This window comes from Tetrahymena thermophila (assembly GCF_000189635.1).
Source record: "Tetrahymena thermophila SB210 genomic scaffold scf_8254645, whole genome shotgun sequence".
Lineage (NCBI taxonomy): Eukaryota > Ciliophora > Oligohymenophorea > Hymenostomatida > Tetrahymenidae > Tetrahymena > Tetrahymena thermophila.
The window spans coordinates 853,015-874,529 of NW_002476413.1; the positions used below are offsets into that span (position 1 = coordinate 853,015).

Genomic DNA, 21,515 nt, shown 5'->3' on the forward strand with positions numbered 1-21,515 from the left:
TATAATCTTTACACTAAATGCTTTGTTTATCTTATATATAATACTTAAGGTTTTGTAATAAAAACTTGAATTTATTTAAAAAATTACTTAGAGTTCAAAATTTTTAAATAAAATTTGTTAAATATTAAATTGCTTTAAATCTAGAGATAAACTAGTGAAGCCTGAGTTGAAAATAAAAATATAAAAACTACTTTTAAGTTTATCAAATTTAAACTAAGATTAAAGGCACTAGCTTTTTAGACAATCTCTTAATTATTGTAAGTACTTTCTATTTATTTTAAATATTTTAAAATATATTTTTAATTAATTAGAAAATACGAATTAAACAGGCACATTTCCTATTTATAATAAATATCTGAAAACAAAAAACTCTAAAATAGATGCTTTTTATTAAACATAGTCTATCTATGATAATAAAATAAGAAGTATAAACTCACCTATGAGTCAATCTTGTTTACTAATTGCTGAAGTTTCTAAATCTCCTCAGGACTAGAAATATGCATGTATAATTCAATTTTTGATATCATTAAAATAAATAAATAAATAAATAATTGTATATATATATTTAGTTTTAGATAGCATGAAAGAAAGACCTTAAAAGGAATAAACAAAAAAAGATTCACTTCGTTTGTCAAATTAAATTGAATAAACACCATAAAAATAGATAAATATAAAAATTGAATCATTAGCTCACTCAGACTAAAACTAATTTATTTTATAATTAGATTAATTAGATGAAAATTCTTAAAAATTAAATTAAATTAATTTATTAGAGTAAATTAGTCTCAATTAAGATACAGATTAAGTTAAAAATAGCATCATATAGCCTATCAAAAATACATAATCAATAAAAGGCTTCTAAAAAAATATAAATTTGATTATAAATTAAGGTAAAATAATTTTTTAAATCCTATTCTAATTAAATATTTTCTTAAAATTAGAATTAAATAAAGATGAATTAGAATTAAATAAAGATAAATTAGAATTAATTGATATTTAGAAATAGCTCAAAAAATAATAAAATGAATAGAATCCTTTCAATATTTTTTCAAAAATTGAATAGCTATAAGCAGATAATGATGAGATTATCACTATTTCTTAGCAATTAGAAACTGAAAAATAAGACTGAAAAAAATTAAAATTATTACCTGCTATTTATTATTCTAACAAACTAACAAACAAACTAATAAATTAAATTTTAAATTAGTTTTTTGAAATGTATTGTTTATTTTAAATAATTTTTTAAATTAAATTTAATTAATAATTTGTAATAATATTTTTTATTTTTATTAAATATATTTTTGATAGAAAATGAAAATTCAAAATCTTTGAGATGATTTAAATAGAATATTAAATTTGAAAAGTTAAATTTTTATAATTTGCTTAATTAAAAGCAATATTTATTTCTATTTTTATTCAAAATAATAAACAAAATAAATTTAGTTAATCATAAAATATAAAGAATATTCTAAATTAAATTTATTAAAAATATAAAATGATAAAACCATAAAAATGCTTTTATTCGATTGAAGATGTAATTTGTTCTTTTTTTAAAGGCTTCTTAAATTTATTTTTAAAATAATTAAAGATTTTAAGCTCATCCTTATTATCTCATACAGAGATTGAAGTTGATTTGATGTAAAAATAATTAAAAATATGAATATTTTTGCTTTTTTTTAAATAAACCCTTCTTATTTGTTTAACTTTTATACAAATGTATTGATAAATATTAAAGGGAACAATTTATTGGTGATGAAGGTGTAAAATAGCTAAGCTAAATTTTAGATAAGTGTATTAATCTCTCAACTCTTATTCTTGCTCTAAGGTAGATTTAGAACTTTTTTGCTTATTTATTACATATTTTTTTAATTAATCTTTTGATGCCAAAATTTAAATATTTTTTATGAATTCATTTTTGAGGTCTTTAAAATTTTACACACATAATAAAATATTAAAAGAGAAAATGAAATAAGTAATGAGGGTATTTCTAGTTTATGCTGTGCTTTAGGAAACTTAACAAATATATTAGTGTTGAGAATTGATTTGATGTAAAAATATTTACATTGAAATTATTATATGGAATTTTATAGAATCAATCAATATTTGAATTTGATTCAATTTAGTAATAAAAAACTATTTATTTTACTAAATTTCCTTTTAAATATTTCAAGGAATAATTAGATTAACTGTAATGGTGTATCATAATTAGGTTTAGCCTTATAAAAATGTCATTAACTCTAAGATTTGACATTGTATTTCAGGTAAAACTTAATTTTTATGAAAGCTAATAGATAAAAAAGATAGACTGATTTCAATTGATAAAATGCCTAAGAAAATTAATTATTTTTTGTATTTTAATTTATTTTAGTGCGATTCGTTATATTAATAAAATTTTTAATTGTAAACTATTTTTAAAATCTATTGCTTATTAATTGAATAAATCTCAAAAGATGGAATCATATTGGAGACTTGGGAGCTTCAAATTTAGTTTAAAGCTTAGCAAAGTGTGTAAATCTATAAGCTTTTACACTTGATCTTATGTAAAAATATCTTCTTGATTTAAAAATAATTAATTTTACTTATTAATTCATTTGATAAATTAAAATTATATTATAATTGAGCATTTTTATTCATAAAGAGATTAATTTTATATTGTAAAGAATTTTCAAAAGAAATATAAATTTAAAACTTCTAAAAATGTTTTCTCATAAACAAATAAATAAAAAGTGAGAATTAGATAAGTGGAAATTGTATGTCTTAAATAGGATCTGTTATTGCAAGCTTTTTAAATCTAAAAAATTTGACATTCTTTTTCAGGTAAACAAAATAAACAAAGAAACTTATTTGAAGTTAATATGTCAATAATAACTTTTAATATAAATTAAAAATAAAAGGAAATTTTTTAATTTGTTAGTTTATTATTATTCTTTTAGTTTTTAGAATACTCTATTTTTAATAGAAAAACAATTTGTATCATTTAATTTTTTTAATCTAAATAATTAATATGTTTTAAAAAATTAAAGGTATAATACAATTGCTGCATAAGGTGCTATAAATTTAGGCTCTGCTTTAATAAATTGCATTAATCTCAAAACTTTGAGACTTGATTTCAGGTAAATAAAAATTTCACAGAAATATTTACTTCAACATAAATTTTAACACACAAAATTTTAAAATTAATTTGAAAGGTAGACTGAAATTGGCGACAGTGGAGCTTCAGGTTTATTTAACGCTTTAGCAAACTGTATAAATCTAAGAAATTTGACACTTGACTTAATGTTGAAAATTTTAATTATTTCACAGAGATTAATTTTACTTTTTTAGGTGAGTGGGTGGCATTAACATTTACTTATGATTTAGCATAGGAATAAAAAATAGTTTTTCATAAAATCTGCCCTAATTCCAATAATTCTACTTCTTAAAAAATGCCAATTATCAAATAATTAATATTATAAATTTTAAAAATCAATAATAATAATTATATGTAACTAATAAAATGAATAATTTATAGATAGCACTCACTTAATTCTATTTATAATAATTATTTATAATTTATAATTTTTCAATAGAAAATTATTTAAATTTTTTGAATAAAGAGATACAGAAAATAATTTTTTCTTTTTTTAAAAGGGAGAATTCAATTACATGTGTTGGTGCCTAAGCTATAGGATCTCACTTAAAAAAATTTAATAATCTTGAAAATTTAGATCTTTGGCTGAAGTAAGTTAGCTTATTTAATTTAGTTTTAATTTTAAAAAATTTTTGCATGTCAATGAAATAAAATATTATGAAAATTGATTTTTTTTTTTTAATTGATATCCAATAATTAATAATTTTAGTAACTTAAGTTATTATAAATTTATAGAATTAAGAATGTATTTTTTATAAAAATAAATTCTCTTTAAATTTAAATTGCTTACAAAATTATTCTAATTATTACAAGCTCAAATAAAATTCGGTCAAATGGTGCTTTATATTTATGCTCTGCTTTACAAAATTGCAATAATCTCAAAATTCTATAGCTATTCCTTAGGTAAAAATAAATTATTTAATCATTTTAAATAAAAAATCTCAAAAATGATCTCTAAGAAGCTCAACAAAGAAATAATTTTTTTTGCTGTTAAGTTGTTTGCTTTTTTATAATTTTATAAAAATAAATCAAAAATAATAAAAATATTTGCATTTAAATTAAAAAATAAGCTAAATTTATCAATTTTTTATGTTTATTTAACTTTTATTAAATATATTAAAAGCATAAATTAAATTGAACTCAATTCAAATAATTAATTAAAAAGTAAACTCACTAAGATCAAGAGATTAATTATCAAAAGCTTTATTTTATGATTAATAAACTTTATATTTGCATTTAAAAAAGTAAAAAACTTTAAATAATTTTGTGCTGCTTCTTTATTTGATTTCATTTCAATAATTTATATATTAGAAATTTGTAAAGATTATTTTTAAAAAAATAAATCAGATAAATTAAAAAAATTTAATTTAATCATATCATTCATTTATTCATTCATTCATTCATTCAATTAAATTCTTATAAAATTGAAAATATGTCAAATATATTGTTTGTTTTTGATAATATTTTTTTATTTTCAAAGTGTAATTATGCTATGAATAAAGGGCTATTTATTAATATTGATATTGTTTAAGGGTCTTATGTGATATTGTAATATTTATCAAAATTACTATAAACACGAATCTGCTAACATATTTTTATGCTTTAAAATGCAACAAAAATATAAGATACATAAATTTTTATTTTTCTTTTAAATTTAAAGTAACTAATTGATTGGATACACAAATTTATATATTTTTTTGTAACAAAATCTAAAAGTTGAATTTTTAAATTTAGCCAGTAATCATAATAACTTGCAATTAGATTGAATTGATTGATTTCTTTATTATTTAAAATTATATATACAGCTATAACGAAACAAAATTCTATTAAATTTTTAAAATAATCAATCATAAATCTTAATTATTCCTATATAACTTATAATCAACAAAGAGATTGAACTACTACATAGTTTTCAAACTTACTTATTTTTATCAGTTGTTTCAATGAAAAGGCATAGATCTATAGAGAGTCTATCATCTATATCATCAGAAAGCTCTGAAAGCGAAAGCGAAAGTGGAAGTGATAACGACGATTCAGAGGATTAGAGTAAAAAAAGCAAGAATAGTAATTAAAGTAATGATGGAGATTCAGTTGATAATAGAAAAAAGAGGCATCATAAGAAAAGGAAAGACAGGAAAAATCACTCTTAAAAGTAGGATTAGAGAAAAAAATCTATTAAAAGATAACAAACTCTAAGGATCGATGTAAATAGGTAAAAAACTATTACTCCTCAAGATCCTTCTCTTTAAAGGTAGAGATCTAAAAGTATTGATTCTCCTTAAAAGATAGAAATAAGGCCAAAAAAAAGGTAGATGACTTATTAAAACAATCATTTAAACATAAATAAAGTTTAAAATGATGGAACTGCATTTTAATTTCATCCTCACAGCTAAAATAAGATATTGAATTAATAAAGAAGGCTTCAAAAAGCGAAAACTATTAATATAAATGATAATTATTTAGTTTATAACAGTGGAGGTAATAGCAAACAAGAAACAAATGCAGACATAGACGAGGACTATAACTTATAGACAAATAATTCAAATAATAAAACTGGTAGCTAGACAGTAATAAGATAAAGAAAAAGAAGTAGTGTGGTTTCTAACATTTCAAATGAGTCTAATACTTCCTAATAGTATCTTTTTGATAAAAAATAATAGCAACTTGGCCTAATAGTAAATTCAAATAATACACATTAAATACCTAGCTAAGCGCTAAAGGGTTAAATTCCAAATATAAATATACTTTCAGCAGAAAATGAAGAAGTTGATTAGCTTAAATTGGAAAAATAAGATTTAAAAAACTAATTAGTAGAAGAAAAGAAAAGAAAAAGTAAGTTAGAATTAATAAACAATAGCTTAGCTAAGGAATATGATTAGCAAAATCAGCTACTTAATACAATTAATAATAAACTTGACTTGAAGGCAAATAGCAACTAGATTATTTCATCAGAGAGAAATTATATCAGGAGAGCAAATGATATATCTGCCTTTGCCAGATAAACTAAAAGTAAAAAAAACAGCTTTTTGTACAAGATAGTTAACATATTAAATGTTTTAAACCCTTTCAAGTCATACTATAAGAAAATAAATTAGAAAATTGGAGATTCTGCTATAATTTATTTTGAATTTGTAACATATTTGATATTCCTTCATCTTGTTATAGCTATTTCTTATATGTATTTTTATTTTGACTACCTAATCAACTCTTCATAGAAATTTGATTCAAACTATTAGTCTTTTGTCAGCTATTTGATGAGTCATAACTATACAAACAATACTCATGTTTCTTACACCATAACGTAAATTCTTTCTATACTAAAAATTCTTTCTGTTACAACTCATTCACAATAATTAAATAAATCAGAACATAGATTTTTTTACTAGCCAATTTTTTGAAAAAGAGAACTAATAAATCGTAAGATAATTTTTAAATCTCTCGATTAATTAATTAATTGGGTTGTCTATATTAAGTTATCAAATCAAGAAATCTATAAAATGATCAAATTGTCAATCATAATTATTGCTTAATTTAAAAATAAGATAATTATCAAATCCCCAATTTTACTTTCGAAGATTACTTAATCATTTTTATTAGAAAATTCATAATTATCAATAGAGTTAACTAAATATCAAATAAATTTATAATAATTGTTTACAAAAAATTTAATTTTTATTAAAATTACTATGCTATCCTTTATAAATTTTTTAATTTTAATTTAAAAATATTCACAAAAATTAGATTTTTATTAGCATTGTTATAATATCTATCATTTATAAATTTATTAATTTTAATTAAAAATATTCACAAATATTAAATTTTTATTGACATTCTTATGCATTCTGTCATTAACAAATTTTTTAATTTTAATTTAAAAATATTCACAAAAATTAGATTTTTATTGACATTTTTATAAAATCTATCATTTATAAATTTATTAACTTTAATTAAAAATATTAACAAATATTAGATTTTTATTGACTATTTTAAGCTATTATTTTTAAATTTTCTAATTTAACTTAAAAATATTCACCAAAATTAGATTTTTGTTTAAATTATTATGCATTCTATCATTTATAAATTTTCTAATTTTAATTTAAAAATATTCACAAAAATTATATTTTTATTGGCATTGTTATGCATGCTATCATTTATAAATTTTCTAATTTTAATTTGAAAATTTTCAAGCAAAAAATTTTAAAACAAAGAATTTGATTTTTTTAAATAAATAAATTAATTTTACCAATTTATTTTTAAAAATACTTTTTAGATTTATTTTAATGGTGATATTATAAATTTTAATGAATTTGATCAAGTATCTGCTTTAGGCAAGGGAAGAAGTTGCTTATAAAGCATAATACAGCATAAAGCTGAAAGCTTTTAGATTAGTATTTAACAGTTGGGATATGAATATTTAGTAGCTAGATTATGTTGAGCGTATGAAAGTATCTTTGATAAGCAGAATTAGAAATTTGATGCATTTCCGTTAAGGAAAAAAAATTGAAGGAATAGAAAATGAACTTAGCCAAAAGAAAAAAGACCTCAAAGCGATAAATGGATTTTAGAAACTACTTATGATAGTTACTATCTTCTTATTAAATGTGGCATTTGTAATTTGCAGCTTAATTATAACAAGCTTAATTGTTAATTCATAGACTATGCAGACGACTAATATAATATTTGTTAACTAAATACTCATATCTCTAGGAGTTTCAATTACTGCTTACACTTCTGGATATTTCTTGAAGATACTTACAGTGTGTGAATCATGGTTTCATACCTCATTTAAGAACATCCATATTGTATAATACTTCAAGATGCTATTTGCACATTTATTAGTTCTTGCTCTTTACATATATTTAAATATTTCACAAATCAAATACTAAAATGAGACATTCTAATTTTTAATGTTTTAAACTGTTCCATTTTATTCACAAACCTTCAGCTGTCCAGAAGAATAGTTTTGCTATAGCTTATTGAGTTTGATATTTGCTTACACCCTAACTTGCTTATTCATATAATATTTGCCTACAATAAAAAGTATTCTATTTAATTTTATTTGTACTCCTACAAGAACTTTATCATAGACCGAGCGCTCTTTCTATAATCTTTCTACATTCAATCCTCTTGATAATTTAATTCCTTTGATTATTCTAAATATCCTAGCAGTGTGTATTGCACCGTTGTTTCCGTTCATTTTTATAGTAACTGTTATATTAATAATGCTAGTATTTTTCCATAACTATTTATATGTTGGAAGGTATAAAATGGCAAGCTTTGAAATAATCGATAAGCATTAATGTAGAAACTTAATAATTCAATTTTATACTCTTTGTAATGTTTTGGCCTTCATATTCTTTGGATTTTTGCTATCTCTAGATTACTAAAAAACTTTTTTTAATGCTAGCTAAGTCGATATGCAAAGAACTTGTGGTTCATTTTAAACAGGAGAAACTCCTATCTCAGTATTTTAATCATACTTAAACTAAAGCAGTTTTATTGCGGACTTTTATGAGTTCATAAACTTTAGACCTTTTCTTTGGGCATTTTTACTATTATTTTTGTTTGCCTTTCTAATTAAAAATTCAACTCAACAAGAATGGAAGAATTAGTATAAATAAAAGTAAAAAGAGTTAGATATAATTAAAAATCACTACTAACAATAATTGAATAATATTTAAGAGAAAATCACCTCAGTTAGATAAAACTTTAACATAAACAATAGCCCTAAAAATTTTTATACACCTCCAAATAGTAAACATACTCTACAAAGAGATAGCTATCAAAATTCAACAGGTAAAAATTCTCCTATCAATACGAATACTCCACCTTAAATCTAAAACTAAAATGGATCTTCCACACCTATTTAAGGTGGGTCAGGCTAGTTAAATAGTTAAACTTCCTTAAACAACATGCAAAAAGATATAAATAATATATCTCGTCCTTCTCTATTTCAAAGAACCCTTAAATAATCTGCATCATATGTAGGAATAGGAAACTTAGTTAATCCCTTAGACTCTTTTTCAGCAGCTGTAAATAGATTTTCATGAATATAAACACTAACTACTAAAATAAATATATAAATATTAAAATAATCATATAAATAATAACTTATTTAAAAAGCTTCTGTGTAAATTTATAAATTAAATTAATGTATTTTAGCTATATTTGCAAATTGTATTTTGACTTAATATTATATCTAATTTTTTATTTAAAAGTTATAAATAGTAGAAAGGGTATTTATTATACAATACAATCCTAACTAAATCAAATTAAATTTTAACAATATTTATAGGATATATGTTTTTTATATATTAACACAATTCTATGTTAACTCTAATTTATTAAAATTTAAAATTTGAAATTAATTAACACCTAAAAAATACCAGTAAATTTTTTTGAATGTGGGTGTTAATAATAGAATAAAAGTAGTTAAAATTGATAAATTAATAAAAATAATAAATAGCAAAAAAAAAAGTTAATAGTAAGAAAATTTATCTTACTTATTTAATATTTTCTCCATAGGTTTATAATAAATATTTAAAATGGGTAATGTAGAAAATTAAAATTGCAAAGGAGGTAGGCAAAATATCATAGAAGATAATAAAGATAATTCAGGTATTGAAATTCCGCTGACTGGATACATAATGTCAGCAGAATTTCAATAAGGTTTTATTTAAAATTTGAAAGCTAAGTAGCCTTCTTGCTTTTATTGTTTTAATTTGTCAGAATTTATCTGACAGATCTACCTGTGATTTTATTAAAAAGTAAGGCCATTTAATTTTTTATGAAAAATTAATTTTTTTGCTATTTTAAAAAGTCTGGGCTTGCTAAAAATAATGGGATTTAATTATAAAATATGAGAAACTAAGGTATTTAATATTTTTTAGAAGAATATAGAAAATAAAAAGAGTGAAGAGTAAGTAAATTATTTTATGTATGTATGATATATTATTAATTATTTATGAAAAATAATTAATTTTTTATAGTTTTTATTTAAATTATTTATAAAGTTATAAAAATACTTATTATTTATTTAATCATTTTATAAAAATTTAGTTTATCATAATTTTCACATCAGCAAACAACGTCGTAATCATATTAAGTACTAGAATATGTAGAATCATTAGATTATTCCAATGAAGTAACTGTATTTTCTTCTAGACAATATTAAAGCTAATAGGAGTATCCATAAGAATTTAAGAAGGTAAGTGTAAATCTTACAGGAACTGAACATTTGTTTTAAAGGTAAAATAAAGTACTGGTACTTCCAGTTTTTTTGGATACAGTTGAACAACTCTAATCAGCAAAAATATCTCTTTATTTTTAAAGACTTTAACCTTCGTTATAAGCAACAAAATAGCTTGCTACAGAAATCAAAGTAGCAGCAGCGATCAAAATTATAAAAATATCCTTTCTCATTAATTTATTTCAGATTTGCTTTTTTTTAATTAAATTAAATATTATATGAATTACGCATATTTTGAATATTATATTAGATGATGGATAAAACAATAGATCAGACAATATTTTTCTGATAGAAACATATTAAATTCTTTTATTGTTCATATTTTTAATCTTTTGATATAAAATATGAATTAAATAAAGAATTATAAAAACTAGTTATGAAAGGCAATTAATTCTAACAAGCAGATAAATGCCTTTGAGATGTATTTAAATAGAGTAATTTTATTAATATATTATAAATATAAAAGTATATCTACAATAAATACTGCTTTTGGTATACTTATTTATTTACAAAGTAGCATACTATTTACAAATGAGAAAAAGAAAGAATATGTATTTAATTATAAGCAAAACTTAAGTGGGAAATGTTTTCTGAGAAATAATTGGCTTTTTGTTAAATATTTTTGAAATGAAAAAGTTCCCATTATATTAATTATTCAACTATCCTTAACTATAAATTAGTGTGCAATTTACTCAATCAAAATTTTATAAGATTAAAAACAAATTAATTTCTTGTTGGACAGTAAATTTTTTATGATATATTTCTTATCAAGCATGATAATAAATTGTATTTATCAAATTTTGAATTATTTGTTTAAAAAAAAGCTAAAATATAAATGCTTTCTTATTCAAAATAGTTCTTATAAAAGCACAACACAATATTTATCAAAAATTCTGTCCCTTTTGTTTTTAATCATAAAATGGAATCATGATTTTTTCATAATTTTAAAAAAACTAGTCTACCAACATTAATTTCAAAATAAATTTTTCTAAAATTTTCATTCAATTTAAAATTAATACAATACTTTTTTATTTTTCCTCATATTATTTAAAGATCAAAATGTTTATCAAAAATTTCAGGAAACTATTGAAAATAAATTAATGAAGATTTAAAGAGCTTTTTTGAAAAGGAAATAAAATTAAACAAATAATTTATGCAATAAACCCTCATTATTTAAAACATTCTCCTCCCCCTTTCCATATTAAAAGTTATTTGAGAGTATTAAGCTATTACAAGATACTAAGAAAGCTGGTTTAACTTTAAAAATAAAAATTGAGAATTTAGAATAAAACACAAATTTATATTAAAATTTTTTTAAATGAAAAAGAATTATATAATCAAAAATTTATATAACAAACGAGCAGCATGAATTTTCTCAAACCCTCAAATTTTTTAATAATTCAAAATAGAAAAATAAAATTATTTTTCAAAATGTAGCACTAATTAATTTAAATTAGCCTTAATCATTTAAAATTATAATATATTAATAGTAATTAATACTTAAAACAAAAATAAATATATGAATTTTTATTATTATTTAAAGCCCAATAATCAAAATATAAATTTGAATTTTTTTTACTCTTTATAAAACAATAATAAAGTGTATTTTGAGAACAACTATAGCTCGAAAATTATGTATGCTATAAAGATTATTTGGGTAATTGATCTATAAAAAAATTTAAAATAGTAAAATATTAGGAAAAAATGCAACATTAATATATAGATATGAAAGTGTGTGTACAAGTTTATAATTTTATTTGGCTTTATAGCAAATTAATTTTTATAGGTAATTTAATATTTAGTAGTTATTAATTTCAATCAACTTCATCAACATTAGAAGCATTGTTGGTAGCAGTGTTGGATGAAGTTTTTCCGAAATCACCTGGAGCAGCACCAGTTTATTGATAAACTCTCATCATGATGGGGTTGAACACATCTTCTATTTCCTTTTGCTTGTTCTTGTAAGCATCGGCATTTTCGTTAGGATGAGATTCTAACCACTTTTGGGTAGAGTCTATTAAGTTTTGGAGTCTAGTTTTTTCATCTGAAGAAAATTTATCTTTTAATTTTTCATCATTCATTGAATTACGGATGGAGTAGGTATAATTTTCAAGGCCATTTTTGGCTTCAATTTTTTGTTTTACTTTTTCATCCTCAGCCTTGTATTATTCAGCTTCTCTGACAAGTCTATCTATTTCTGATTAGCTGAATCTTCCCTTTTGATTAGTAATTGTAATTTTGTTACTCTTATTAGAAGCCTTATCTACTGCAGTTACATTCAAGATACCATTTTCATCAATATCAAATGATACTTCAATTTAAGGAACTCCTCTAGGAGCTGGGGCTATTCCTTCTAAACCGAATTTACCGAGTAAATGGTTATCTTTAGTAAGCTATCTCTCACCCTCAAATACTTAAATAAGTACACTGGTCTGATTGTCTGCATAAGTAGTGAAAATTTATGATTTTTTGGTAGGAATAGTTGTATTTCTAGGGATGAGAACAGTCATAACTTATCCAGAAGTTTCAATACCTAATGAAAGAGGAGTGACATCAACCAAGATTACATCTTGAATATTTTCTGAGCCTGATCCAGTCAAAATGGCAGCTTGTACTGCTGCACCATAAGCGACGGCTTCATCAGGGTTGATGGAACGATTAGGCTCCTTTCCATTAAAATACTCACTTACTAATTAAATGACTTTAGGAATACGGCTAGATCCTCCTACCAAAACAACTTCATGGACTTGGCTCTTAGAGAGACCTGAATCCTTTAATACTTTCTCAACTGGAGGAATGCATTGCTAGAAGAGAGACAAGCAAAGCTCTTCAAATTTAGGACGAGACATAACGAGATTAAAGTCTTCTGATTCAGCAAGTGCATCAACTTCTATGGTAGCCTAAGCAGAAGAAGAAAGAATTCTCTTGGCTCTTTCGCATTAAGTTCTAAGTCTTCTCATGGCTCTAGGATTATTTTTAATATCAATGCCTTTCTTTTTCTAAAATTCAGCTGCACAAAATTCGACCATTTTGTTATCAAAGTCTTCTCCTCCCAAGTGAGTATCACCAGCAGTAGCTTTGACTTCGAAGAAACCATCATCGATAGTTAAGAGAGAAACATCAAAAGTACCACCACCTAAATCAAAAATCAAGATATTTTTTTCACCTTAGCCCTTCTTATCCAAGCCATAAGCAATAGCTGCTGCAGTAGGTTCATTGATAATTCTTAAAACATTTAAGCCAGCAATGGCACCTGCATCTTTGGTAGCTTATCTTTGTGAATCATTGAAGTATGCAGGAACTGTAATAACTGCATTTTTTACAGTTTTTGAAAGGAAGGCTTCAGCTATTTCTTTCATTTTAGTCAAGACCATTGAAGAAATTTCTTCTGCATGGAATTTCTTGGTTTCGCCCTTGAATTTGACAACAATCAATGGCTTGTCATCTGGACCTGATTCTACTTTGAAAGGCCATAATTTGATATCTTTTTGAACAATTGGGTCACTGAATTTTCTACCAATAAGTCTCTTTGCATCAAAAATAGTGTTAGTAGGATTTCTGGCTGTCTAGTTCTTAGCAGCATCACCAATTAATCTTTCTGTGTCAGTGAAAGCAACGTAAGAAGGAGTAGTTCTATTACCTTGATCATTTGCTATAATTTCAACTCGATCATTTTAGAAGACACCTACACAAGAGTAAGTAGTACCAAGATCGATACCAATACCAATTCCTTCAGCTTTTTATTTTCCAGACATTTTTGTAAACTTTTTTAATTATTTGTTTGAGTCGCTTTTTGAAGATTTTTGTTGAGAGTGTTTTTTTTGTTTTTTTGAATTAATTGATTATTTATTTTTGATCAAATTTCTTTTTAGCTGTTTAAAGCGAAAAAAATTTCTGATAGAATTGTTGGAAATTTTATTTTTTTTAATTTGAAGTGTATTTTTTAATAACAAAAGAATTTTAGAAATCAGTAAATTGTTTCTAAATTATTAAATATCCTTTATGAATAAATTGATTATTAATAGCAAATAAGAAAAAGGAAAGATTAAAAAATCTTATTATTAATTTTAGAAAGATTAAAAAAAATTGATTATAAACTAAAACTTACAAATAATTAATTATCTATCACAAACCAAACAACCAAATTTTTTTAAAAATATTTTAAAATTAAAAAATTAGCTATAACACTCACTTAATTATCAGCAGAAATATAAAAATAAATATTTTGCTAAAATGTATTTATTTATTGATAAATTTATATTATTCAAATATAACAATTATTACTATTTAGATAGATTAAAAACTTCTATTAAAATTAATTTGATTTAGAAGTTTTCTCTTTTTCTTTAAAGTAAATAATTAATAAATTAATATAGAAATTAAGATATTTTGTTTAAAAGTTCCTTTTTTAATTATATAATGAATATTTTTTAGTTTTATTAATTCATGTTTTGTAAACAAATATTGCTTGCAAATTACATAGCTAAAATATCTGACAATATAAATTTAAGGAATTGTTTAATTTTAGTTATTTTCAATTTATAATATTTTTAAGATTTGCTTGCACTTAATTTAATTTGCTTTATTTTGTTCAGATTGTTTAAAATTAGTTTTTTAAATCTAAATAAATGAAAAAAAATATTTTCAATGATAACATAAAACACATTCAAATATTATTTAGAATAATTCAGTCAAATAAATTAATTTTAATTCTTAAAATGTAAAATTTATTTAAAGGAAATTATGTAAGACAGATTAATTAAATATTAAGTTTTAAAATAGATGCTTTCTTTGTAAATTTCCATATAAATTAAACTTAAAAAAATATAAACCAAAACAAGCAAGAACAATTTTTATGAAAAGGCATTAATATCTATTTATATTTAACCCTAAATATTAATAAGAAAATACATTCAAGAGCATAATTAAATTATAAATAAATAATCTATCTAAAATGAAAATTACTTTAAGAGAAATAACTGAAAAAATTATTAAATAAAATAATTATTTAATATAAAATAAAAATATTTATTATTTATTTGGAATAAAAAATTTAATTTAGAATATTATGTTTATATAATTAATGTTTCTATTTTTAAATTAAAGAGTTTTAATAAACATAAATTAATTTTAAATTTTGCCATTTGAATCAGAATAAATAATTAGCAAACACTAAGAAGGATTTTATTAGAATTATACTAATAAGAAATCTACTAAAAACAACAAAAACAAAATTATCTATAAAACATTAATAAGAAAATACACTCAAGAGCATAATTAAATTATAAATAAATAATCTATCTAAAATGAAAATTACTTTAAGAGAAATAACTGAAAAAATTATTAAATAAAATAATTATTTAATATAAAATAAAAATATTTTTTATTCATTTGTAATAAAAAATTAACTTTAGAATATTATGTTTATTTAATTAATGTTTCTATTTTTAAATTAAAGAGTTTTAATAAACATAAATTAATTTTAAAATTTGTAATTTGAATCAGAATAAATAATTAGCAAACACTAAGAAGGATTTTATTAGAATTATAATAATAAGAAATCTACTAAAAACAAATAACAAAAACAAAATTAATACAAAATTGCATAATTAAAAAAATTTATAAAGGAATTAAGATAATTAAGTTAGAAAAATGACAAATTTGAGTTAAAATTGTTTGTACTAATCATAAGAGGTCAAGCAATTTTTTTATTAGAATGAAATCTTGCTGATATGCATTTATTCTCTATAAATGATTAATTGTGTTAATGATTATTAATTTAGATCATAATTTTAATAATTAGCTTTAGAAATTTTAGAGAAGATAAATAATTTACAACTCTGCGAGTCAGTCAATTAGTTATTTAGTTAGTTATTAAGTCAATTATTATATTTGTTTACTTTAAATAAATATTATATAAAAGCATTTGTTTCTTCAATATATGTGTAAGTGAATACTTTAAATTTAATTTTATTCTTTTTTTGTATTCACAAACTACATTATAATTTTAAATTGTTTTTAGACTAAAATAGATTTTTTTGTTAATTTATCAAAAGTAATTTTTCAATTCTTGCTCAAATCGTCTTCAATTTATTTAATATTTTTAGCTAGTTACTCAGGGAGAACTTGAAGTTAGGGTATTAAATTTCCTAATTCCTTCCACAAAGGCATCAAAAGAGAGCTCGAGAAGAAAATCTACCCTTTTCTGAAAGCTTACTTTCCAGTATATTGCAAAAATGTTGTAACAGGAACTCCTTTTTATTCTTCTTTAATAGTCTATTTTAATATTTAAGAAATAAAATTGATTCATTTTTTTGAATATATTTGGTCGTTTTCTAATAAAGTGAATAAATATTTTGTTTTTACTTAGTCATGGAATTCCTAACTTAATAAGTAGCACCAGTTCATATAATTATCAAATGAGTAACAGGGATTACCTATATCGCAAGCATGTATCATTATATTAGTTAAAAACTATTTATTATTATTTATTTGCTATTAATTATTTTAAATGTATTTTTTTAATTTTACTTCTCTATCCTATTCCGAATCCTTGTTGAAAGCTAAGTATTTATCTAAAGGATCAGCATTTTCTGGGTTTTATTTTACATTCAAATATGCTTTTGTTTTTGTCTTTAAGTCAGTTATAAATTAACCATGTCTTCCCTATTTTATATTAATAATTAAATAAAAATTATATTCTAGAAGCTACTTGTTAATATCAAATTAAAATTTTCTATTTCTTTTTTAATTTAATTTTCCTAAATGCTATTTTAAAAAATTTAATTTAATATTAATTTTAGTTTGTTTTTTTCTAAGTTCTTTCTTAATTTTAAATATCGCTATCACTGAAAAATTAATTATTAATTTATATAGAAATTATATCAAATTAATTAGAATTAATAAGAAGCAAAATAGAGTGGCTATTAGATTTTTTTAATTCTTAAAATGAGTATTGCAAATTTAAATAAATTTTACCATATCTGTAGCAAGAATATTGGAAACTAAGAGCTTTTTAAATTTATTAAGCTTAGCCTATATTTTTTAATTTAAATTTAACATCCATTAATTGCTTAAATTGTCTAAAAACTTACTGCATCTTAAAATTTGGATGCTATGTCAAACTATGGGTTACGAGAAATGATGTGGAAAAAAGTGGAGACATGCATATTTTCTAAAACAGCTTGCTCCATATATCTTAAACTGTTTTCTGCCTTTCTCTTGACTTTATATAAATTATTTACACCCTCTATTTATTTATTGATTTAATTTTAATTAGAATTTTTATTTCAAACTGAAAAATAAATTGAAAGTTTTAATTACTGTGATTCATATCATGAGCAAGTCCTGAGAGTAATCCAACAAAAAATTCAAAGGAATCAATCAAGTCTTTAAAATCAGAGGTGAAATAAACTGTGAAAAACATCTATATATTTTTAGATTACATTAATGATATATGAAATTCATGCAAAATTGCTTAAATTGATTGGTTTACCTAACTAAGCTGGAAGGCATGGGTCCAATTGTGATAAGGAATGACATTATAATTCATGCACATTTCTTCTAATAAATCTTTGAGGAAACTATCATCTATATTGTACTTGGTATGGATATTTGCATATTCAAACATTTAGAAGGCAATATCTACTAACTCCTTATTTGTGTAAAGATGCATGTTGAAATTGAAATCAAGAACCTTGCTGATATCTAATAAGAATTAAAATTAAATATTTTATCTTTTAGAATTTAAAATTTGTATCAATATTATTTTGAATGATGGTAATATTTTTTTAAATGACGTTATCCTATATCTAAACATAAGCTATTATATATAAGTGAATCAGATATGATTTAGCTTTAAATTATAACCTAAATACGTAAATAAATAAGTGAATAAATAAAAAAACAAATACCAAATTTATTCATTCTGTCATTCATATTCAACTTGATATCATGAATCAGTGGGAGGAGAGTTTAACCAGTAGATTCGTACTTCTTTCTAAATGCATCTATGTCTCTTTCTGGGTACTTTAATTAGTTTTCTTACCTCCTCTTGAAGGATTTTAATGTTTTTACAAACTAAGAATAGATGCTTGGAGCTAATTCCTCTTTGATTGCACCTGACTTTTATAATTTTTAAAAGGAATTTTTAAAAATATTATCTTCAAATATTCGGCTTTTATTTATCTAATTTTATTAAACTAGCTCCATTTCAATTAAAAAAAAACAGCTTATTATGAAGAAACTAGAACTTTTTTAAAATGAATGCTTCGAATTGCGCCAAATCTGCCAAAAACTCTTAAGCTAAAAATAATCTTACCTTTATTTAGAGGGCAATTGTTTCATATATTTTCTCAAAGTTGTTGAATTCTTCTTTCTTGTTTTGAGGAAGACGCGAATATAAGAAACTCCTAATAAACACTATCTATAATTATTTTAATGATTGTAATTTAGCAACAAAAACAAACAAATAAACTATGTTAATGTTAAATTGATAGCAAGAAAGTTTAATTTTTTCTTGCAGAGGCATCATGCATGCCTTAGAAGGACTAATTTTAAGATATTAAATTACTTCGTTTTCTAGTTGCTTCAGGAATGAATTATGTTAATGTTGAGCCATGGTAGCAGATACTCAGTCAGACAGAGAAACAGACAGACACAGGTGTTGTTTATTAATTTATTTATAATAATTGATTTTTATTTATTGATTATTTGATAACTTGGCAATTAATTGATTTTACAACTCTATTTATTTATCTAACTTTTATTTCAGAATAACTTTTTTGTTTTTTTATTAATAACCTATGATTTAATAAACAAATAAATACAAATTCTTTTTTAATACAAACTTTTAAAAAATCAATCATCAAATATTTAGTCAGCATTTTTCATTAATTCAATTTTAAATGCCAAAAAATCTAAATTCTTTCATTTTTAAATAAAGCTAGTTTCATCTCTTCTTACTACATAAATCATTCACTTTATAGATAGATAAATATGTATTTATTTATTATTTGTTTATCAAATGAGCCAATATTCAAAATTAATTAATTAATTTATTTACTATTTTATCAATCTTCAATAAAATTTATTTCTTTCATTCGTTTTGTACTTTTATTAGCAATCAATTATTTGATTTCAAAATTTTAACCATCATTTTTCATTCTTTTTCACATAATATTTAATTTTATTAGTATTTTTACTCCAACCAAAATTTTATTTTCTATTTACTACTATTCTAATTGAAATCTTTTGATTTATCTACTCTTCCTGTTTATAATCAAATTAACCACTCAAAGCTGGCTAAAAGATTTCTTTATAAACTCAATTTACATAAATTAAGATATTTTTCATCATCTTTATTGATAGATTTGGCCTGATATTCTTCATCAGTAAAAATAGCCAAATTTAGCTTAAATAAAAAAATATTAAAATACCATAAATAAAATTATTTTCAAACTTAATCCACCGTCATAACTTTAAAATCTGAATTTCGATCCAAGGACCAAAGCGTTTTACACTTTGGAATATTTTTAAATAAATGTATCTTATATTGTTAAGCAGACTATCAATAAAAATCTAATTTTAATGGACTTATTTTTAATTACTTAAAAGTGTCACTAATCAACCCTCAAATATTTTTAGTGATTGATATTATCAAACTAATTGCAATCCATTCAAAAATTCTATTTTAAAAATTAATTTATTCATATTTTTTAATTAAATCGGGATAAATTTAATTTATATCAAACAATCTTTTAATCATAAAATGAATATTTGTATTAATTAATGAGATAGTCATCATAAGCAATCACAGCTTTGATTAATTTGATGTACTTTTTAACTCTAATCTTTTGGTTGAGCTAGCTATTTTATATAATTGAAATTCAATTTTCTTTCTTACATTTTCTTAACAATTATGCAAAAAATAGATAAAATAAAAACATTAAAATTTTTAATTTAAACTCATTTCAAAGTTTTTTAAACTCATGTTTAAAAACAGAGACAAACAAATAGTCAAATTTTATTTTCTTCGTTTTACACTTGAATTTTTTCCTTCAAATTTTGTTCATACATTTACAATTATTTCATAAATCCTATTGATAAAGTTATTGTTTGTTATAAAAAATCCAAAAATAAATAAATAATCTTACCTGAATTCGGCTAAGCTATTTCTCTTGTTTATCTGACAAGATTCAAAGCCTCATCTAGAGCTAATTTTTTATACTTCATCAAGTAGCTGTTAAAATAAAATTAATAAAATGTTTATGTCAATTAAAAAAAATAAAATTAAAATGTGCTAAAAATTATTTTATTTATTGATTCACTCAACAAAGTAAATAAAATAATAATAATATTTCCTAAAGAAGTTTTCCAGAAAATATAATTATAAATAAATAAATTAATTAATTACGCTAAAACTAACGTTGTTGATCTTGACTTACCAGCAAAGCTTTTAAAATATAAAAAATAAATATTTGAAAAGGCTTTTAATTTATTTACCAATGAACCAAAATATTTTATTATGACTCTACTGCTTAGTTTATAAACTCGCTTGATTCATCGAAATATTTCTAAATATCAACATCCGGACTATCAAGTATAGGCAATTGTTTATAAGTACAAATGTCCTAAAACATTGGTTTTGATTTATCCATCGCACTTAAAATAAACTTAATATTTAACTTTTCAATAACATCTTTCTTAAGTGCAGCGCCAATACTACCTAAATATAAATAATCTATAATTTTAGCAGGCATATGATCAGTATTCATTTTTTTAAGAGCTACAATTGCTAATATACATTAGTGAAGCCTTTCGATCTTCTTTTTCTACTATTCTTAGGTTAACTCCTAAAATATATTATTTTAAACTAATATGAATTAAAATATATCCTTTGTAAACAAGGTACGTCTTTAATCTGTTTTGGATTCTGCTCTGAATCTTAATTATTTTCTTTTTATTCTTCTTGCGATTTTATTTCTTCCTATAATTATTCAATGTTTATGAGCTTAATCTTTAAAAATCATCTAAGTTGGTTTGTTATTTTACATGTGGTTATAATTAAATTTAATCTATCTCTTTTTATAAAGCTTAGTCGTCTATATTTTCTTATACTTATTGTTCCATTTTGTG

General features: G+C 21.9%; 9 protein-coding genes across 9 annotated transcripts; 4 read left to right on the forward strand and 5 right to left on the reverse strand. All coding sequences in view use genetic code 6, as the record gives it.

Moving 5' to 3' along the window:
* Window positions 1-1,495: 1,495 nt before the first annotated feature.
* TTHERM_00125710 (cyclic nucleotide-binding domain protein, putative) lies at window positions 1,496-4,344 on the forward strand (the record flags this gene model as incomplete). Its single annotated transcript, XM_001016250.2, has 12 exons — window positions 1,496-1,534; window positions 1,589-1,638; window positions 1,736-1,825; window positions 1,959-2,048; window positions 2,172-2,261; window positions 2,451-2,540; window positions 2,728-2,817; window positions 3,024-3,113; window positions 3,189-3,278; window positions 3,631-3,720; window positions 3,944-4,033; window positions 4,254-4,344. 12 exons carry the CDS (start codon window positions 1,496-1,498, stop codon window positions 4,342-4,344), a joined length of 990 nt encoding a protein of 329 aa, XP_001016250.2.
* Window positions 4,345-5,073: 729 nt separating this feature from the next.
* Window positions 5,074-6,528, forward strand: TTHERM_00125700 (transmembrane protein, putative; the record flags this gene model as incomplete). The annotated part of the gene is made up of 1 exon (XM_001016249.3): window positions 5,074-6,528. The coding sequence occupies one exon, from the start codon at window positions 5,074-5,076 to the stop codon at window positions 6,526-6,528; it is 1,455 nt and encodes a 484-aa protein (XP_001016249.2).
* A 1,376-nt stretch (window positions 6,529-7,904) lies between these two features.
* On the reverse strand, window positions 7,905-8,327 carry TTHERM_00125690 (hypothetical protein; the record flags this gene model as incomplete). The annotated part of the gene is made up of 1 exon (XM_001016248.1): window positions 7,905-8,327. One exon carries the CDS (start codon window positions 8,325-8,327, stop codon window positions 7,905-7,907), a length of 423 nt encoding a protein of 140 aa, XP_001016248.1.
* Window positions 8,328-8,397: 70 nt separating this feature from the next.
* On the forward strand, window positions 8,398-9,180 carry TTHERM_00125680 (transmembrane protein, putative; the record flags this gene model as incomplete). Its single annotated transcript, XM_001016247.1, has 1 exon — window positions 8,398-9,180. One exon carries the CDS (start codon window positions 8,398-8,400, stop codon window positions 9,178-9,180), a length of 783 nt encoding a protein of 260 aa, XP_001016247.1.
* A 495-nt stretch (window positions 9,181-9,675) lies between these two features.
* TTHERM_00125670 (hypothetical protein) lies at window positions 9,676-9,870 on the forward strand (the record flags this gene model as incomplete). The annotated part of the gene is made up of 1 exon (XM_001016246.1): window positions 9,676-9,870. One exon carries the CDS (start codon window positions 9,676-9,678, stop codon window positions 9,868-9,870), a length of 195 nt encoding a protein of 64 aa, XP_001016246.1.
* A 337-nt stretch (window positions 9,871-10,207) lies between these two features.
* On the reverse strand, window positions 10,208-10,552 carry TTHERM_00125660 (transmembrane protein, putative; the record flags this gene model as incomplete). Its single annotated transcript, XM_001016245.3, has 1 exon — window positions 10,208-10,552. The coding sequence occupies one exon, from the start codon at window positions 10,550-10,552 to the stop codon at window positions 10,208-10,210; it is 345 nt and encodes a 114-aa protein (XP_001016245.1).
* A 1,641-nt stretch (window positions 10,553-12,193) lies between these two features.
* On the reverse strand, window positions 12,194-14,134 carry TTHERM_00125640 (heat shock 70 kDa protein; the record flags this gene model as incomplete). The annotated part of the gene is made up of 1 exon (XM_001016243.1): window positions 12,194-14,134. One exon carries the CDS (start codon window positions 14,132-14,134, stop codon window positions 12,194-12,196), a length of 1,941 nt encoding a protein of 646 aa, XP_001016243.1.
* Window positions 14,135-16,442: 2,308 nt separating this feature from the next.
* On the reverse strand, window positions 16,443-18,999 carry TTHERM_00125620 (3',5'-cyclic-nucleotide phosphodiesterase; the record flags this gene model as incomplete). The annotated part of the gene is made up of 10 exons (XM_001016241.2): window positions 16,443-16,655; window positions 16,746-16,853; window positions 16,911-17,045; window positions 17,358-17,414; window positions 17,474-17,628; window positions 17,703-17,805; window positions 17,875-18,086; window positions 18,293-18,503; window positions 18,700-18,804; window positions 18,952-18,999. The coding sequence occupies 10 exons, from the start codon at window positions 18,997-18,999 to the stop codon at window positions 16,443-16,445; spliced, it is 1,347 nt and encodes a 448-aa protein (XP_001016241.2).
* A 1,397-nt stretch (window positions 19,000-20,396) lies between these two features.
* TTHERM_00125610 (tyrosine phosphatase) lies at window positions 20,397-21,509 on the reverse strand (the record flags this gene model as incomplete). The annotated part of the gene is made up of 6 exons (XM_001016240.2): window positions 20,397-20,476; window positions 20,534-20,619; window positions 20,794-20,832; window positions 20,883-21,232; window positions 21,292-21,366; window positions 21,432-21,509. The coding sequence occupies 6 exons, from the start codon at window positions 21,507-21,509 to the stop codon at window positions 20,397-20,399; spliced, it is 708 nt and encodes a 235-aa protein (XP_001016240.2).
* Window positions 21,510-21,515: the final 6 nt, after the last annotated feature.